Here is a 3229-nt window from a genome sequence, read left to right on the forward strand (position 1 = left end):
TGTGCTTCCCGATTTATCCTGGTGGCCGGTGAGAAACTTCTGTAGGACCGGACCGGTCACTCCCAGGGATTGAGTCCATGAGACTGACTGAGATTTATCATTTTTTTTAGAATAGTATATCTTTATCCTACGGGTTGGTTCAGATGATTTCTATATGAAAACTGTCATAATAATTAAGCTGTATAGAGGTCAATTCTCAATGAATATGAAATGCTCCATTAGCTATCTCACCCCTTTGCAATGGACCACTGAGCCCAATCGGAATCTCCATGATTTATTTCCCTTTCAAATCATTTGAGACGGTACCGAAAGAGCTAGAGTATCGTCTTTTAGCAATAGATTGTATCTTCGTGCAGCAACTTTATTATTGGTAAAAGTGAGAGTGGGGAATATTTACATATTAAATTATGAATAAAATATTATTTTGATATTTTTTTAAAAAAATATTTTTTAGTAATATAGATAATTTAGGGTTCCTTTTCATTTGTTTGCCATTTACATGTATTTTGAGTAAAGCATCTTTGTCCAAATTGATAGTTTTTACTACCTTAAACATTCTCTTCTGCCCTATAAATCTGGTGATCACTCTTCTCTGTGCCACACCACGTACGTACATCTCTCTCTCTCTCTCTCTCTCTCTCTCTCTCTCTCTCTATTCAGTATTGAGAAATGGAGTCGAGCGTGGAGTCCTTCCTCAGCTCATCCGCCGCTGCTATCTTCCTGGTGTCGCTCTCTCTCCTTCTTCTCTTCTTCGCATACTTCTCGGTCCCCTACTGGAAAGTCAGGCACGTCCCCGGCCCTCCGGCGAGGTTCATAGTTGGCCATCTGCCTTACCTGGCCAGCCACGGACCTGACGTCCTGAGAGCCTTCGCCAAGAGATACGGCCCCATCTTCAGGTAATTAATCATCGATCAGTGTGCTAGCTAGCTTGTTCCATGTGTGCTTGATTCATGCACAAACTGAACAGTAGTTGACGATGATCGATCGATCGATCAGGTTCCATATGGGAAGGCAGCCGCTGGTGATTGTGGCAGATGCAGAGCTGTGCAGGGAGGTGGGCATCAAGAACTTCAAGGACATCAGGAACAGGAGCAGGCTGTCCCCTGCTGCTGGCTCTGATTTGCTTCAAAACGGTCTTTTTCTCACAAGGTCACGATATATCGATCTTAATTAATTTCAAAATTAAAAGATTTATTATATTAATAAAAGAGTGTTTAATTGCAAAAGGGATTCAAGGTGGTCTATAACTAGAAACCTCATCACCGCTCTGTACCAGCCGACCCACCTCGCCGGCCTCATCCCCACCATGAACCACTACGTCGCTGCCTTCTCCGCCGCCGTCTCTCACTTCGACCGCCTTCACGAGGACGTCCCTATCTCAGACCTCGCCCTCCGCCTCGCCATAGACGTCTTGGGAAAGACGGCCTTCGGCATCGACTTCAATCTCTTGAGCGACCTGACCATCAGCGGAGTCGGCCGCGGCGACGGCGACAGAGAAGAGGACGCAGACGACGAGGCCTCTGCCTTTCTGAAGGAGCACACCTACTCGGTTTCCTCGCTCAAGATGGACCTGACCAGCTCATTCTCCACGACGCTCGGCCTCATCGCGCCCGTGCTCCAGACACCTTGCCGCCAAATTCTGAAAAGGATCCCCGGCACTGCCGACCACAAGCTCGAGCGGACCCACGAGAGGCTGTGCGCGCGTCTCGAAGCCATCATCGCGAGGCGGTCGAGGGAGTTGGGGCCGGGGGAGCCGAGGGACTTCCTGGAAGCGCTCCTGAACGCAAGGAGGCAGCCCGGCACGCCGGCCGCCGAGCTGCTCACCGACGGCCACGTGCGCGCGCTCGCCTACGAGCACCTGGTGGCGGGAACCAAGACGACCGCGTTCACGCTGGCGATGACGGTGTACCTGGTGTCGTGTCATCTGGAGGTGGAGCGGAAGTTGGTGGCAGAGATCGACAGGTTCGGCCCCAAGAGTTCGGTGCCAACGTCGGAGGATCTGCAGAGCAAGTTTCCTTACCTCGACCAGGTAATCGACGTTAAAATTCCATTCTGGCCCTTTAAGTTTTGTTTATTTTATTATGGTCTTAAAATTTTGGTTATACTATATATTTTGTTATGCCTTAAAATTCTATAAATTTTGCTATTTTTATTTTTAAAAAATAGGATTTCAATAAATGGTTATTTTTTTCCAAAAAAACCATTAATACTTAACATACAATTACATTAATGGTTATTAAGAGTTTGGATAAATTATGTATATTTAATGGAAAAAATTGATGAGATTTGTACTGATTCAAATTTGATAGATATATAGGAATGAAATGATTTTAAATTTGGAATTAATTATATTAATTAAATTCAGGTGATAAAGGAGTCTATGAGGATGTACATCGTGTCGCCATTAGTTGCAAGAGAGACATCCGAACAAGTGAAAATTGGGGGATATGTTCTACCAAAGGTCACCTTCGAAATTAAATTATATATATTAATTAATTAGCACTTGAGTTAATTTCTATATATTTTGTAAATAATTAATTATATTATACTGATCAAATTAAAATACCAATTTTTGTTTTTGAAAAAAAAACTCTCAGGGAACTTGGGTTTGGCTTGCACTTGGAGTGGTGGCTAAAGACCCGAAGCAGTTTCCAGCACCAGATGTGTTCCGACCGGAGCGGTTTGAGCCTACCGGCGAAGAAGAGAAACAAAGACACCCATACGCACACATTCCGTTTGGCATCGGGCCGCGTGGTTGCATTGGGCAAAAATTTTCTATTCAAGAGCTCAAGCTTGCGTTGATTGAGCTTTACCGACACTTCATTTTTAGACCATCTCCGATGATGGATTCTTCGCCCGAGTTTGAGTATGGTTTGGTTTTGGATTTCAAACGTTGTGTCAAACTCCGACCTATCAAGCGCACCACGGATATGTGTATATCTATATAATTAATGATGTCAAGGAAGAAATTAAGTTGATCCGATCCATCGTTTATCAAAATAAATATGTACAATGTGTATATATGTATTGTTCTGGTCAAATATCGCGGATAGTCAAGTCATCAGTCAACAAATTATCTAACACAAACGATTTTCGGGTTGAGCCAAAGAGTAGGACCTGATCTGAATCTGAAACATACTTAGAAGAAGAGATTAGATTGGTATCGAAAAATCCCGACAAACCACTCTGACACTCAAATTAGGGTTCCAGTGAGGATAGTGTAAAACAA

The 3229-nt window shown here is 43.9% G+C and overlaps 1 protein-coding gene across 1 annotated transcript; it reads left to right on the forward strand.

Moving 5' to 3' along the window:
- Window positions 1-623: 623 nt before the first annotated feature.
- Window positions 624-3011, forward strand: LOC141827879 (cytochrome P450 711A1-like). Its single transcript, XM_074715211.1, has 5 exons — window positions 624-896; window positions 997-1149; window positions 1228-2029; window positions 2366-2461; window positions 2598-3011. The coding sequence occupies exons 1-5, from the start codon at window positions 670-672 to the stop codon at window positions 2946-2948; spliced, it is 1629 nt and encodes a 542-aa protein (XP_074571312.1). The 5' UTR covers window positions 624-669; the 3' UTR covers window positions 2949-3011.
- Window positions 3012-3229: the final 218 nt, after the last annotated feature.

Source organism: Curcuma longa, chromosome 4 (genome assembly GCF_044706935.1).
Source record: "Curcuma longa cultivar G26 ecotype Majalengka, Jawa Barat chromosome 4, ITB_CL_G26_1.1, whole genome shotgun sequence".
Taxonomy (NCBI): domain Eukaryota; kingdom Viridiplantae; phylum Streptophyta; class Magnoliopsida; order Zingiberales; family Zingiberaceae; genus Curcuma; species Curcuma longa.

Bases quoted from the DNA above. Each gene is read 5' to 3' on its own strand.
- LOC141827879 (XM_074715211.1), top strand. From the start codon at position 670: ATGGAGTCGAGCGTGGAGTCCTTCCTCAGCTCATCCGCCGCTGCTATC. The intron at 2,030-2,365 runs GTAATCGACGTT...AATTAAATTCAG, and splicing joins AGTTTCCTTACCTCGACCAG to GTGATAAAGGAGTCTATGAG. The intron at 2,462-2,597 runs GTCACCTTCGAA...AAAAACTCTCAG, and splicing joins GGGGATATGTTCTACCAAAG to GGAACTTGGGTTTGGCTTGC.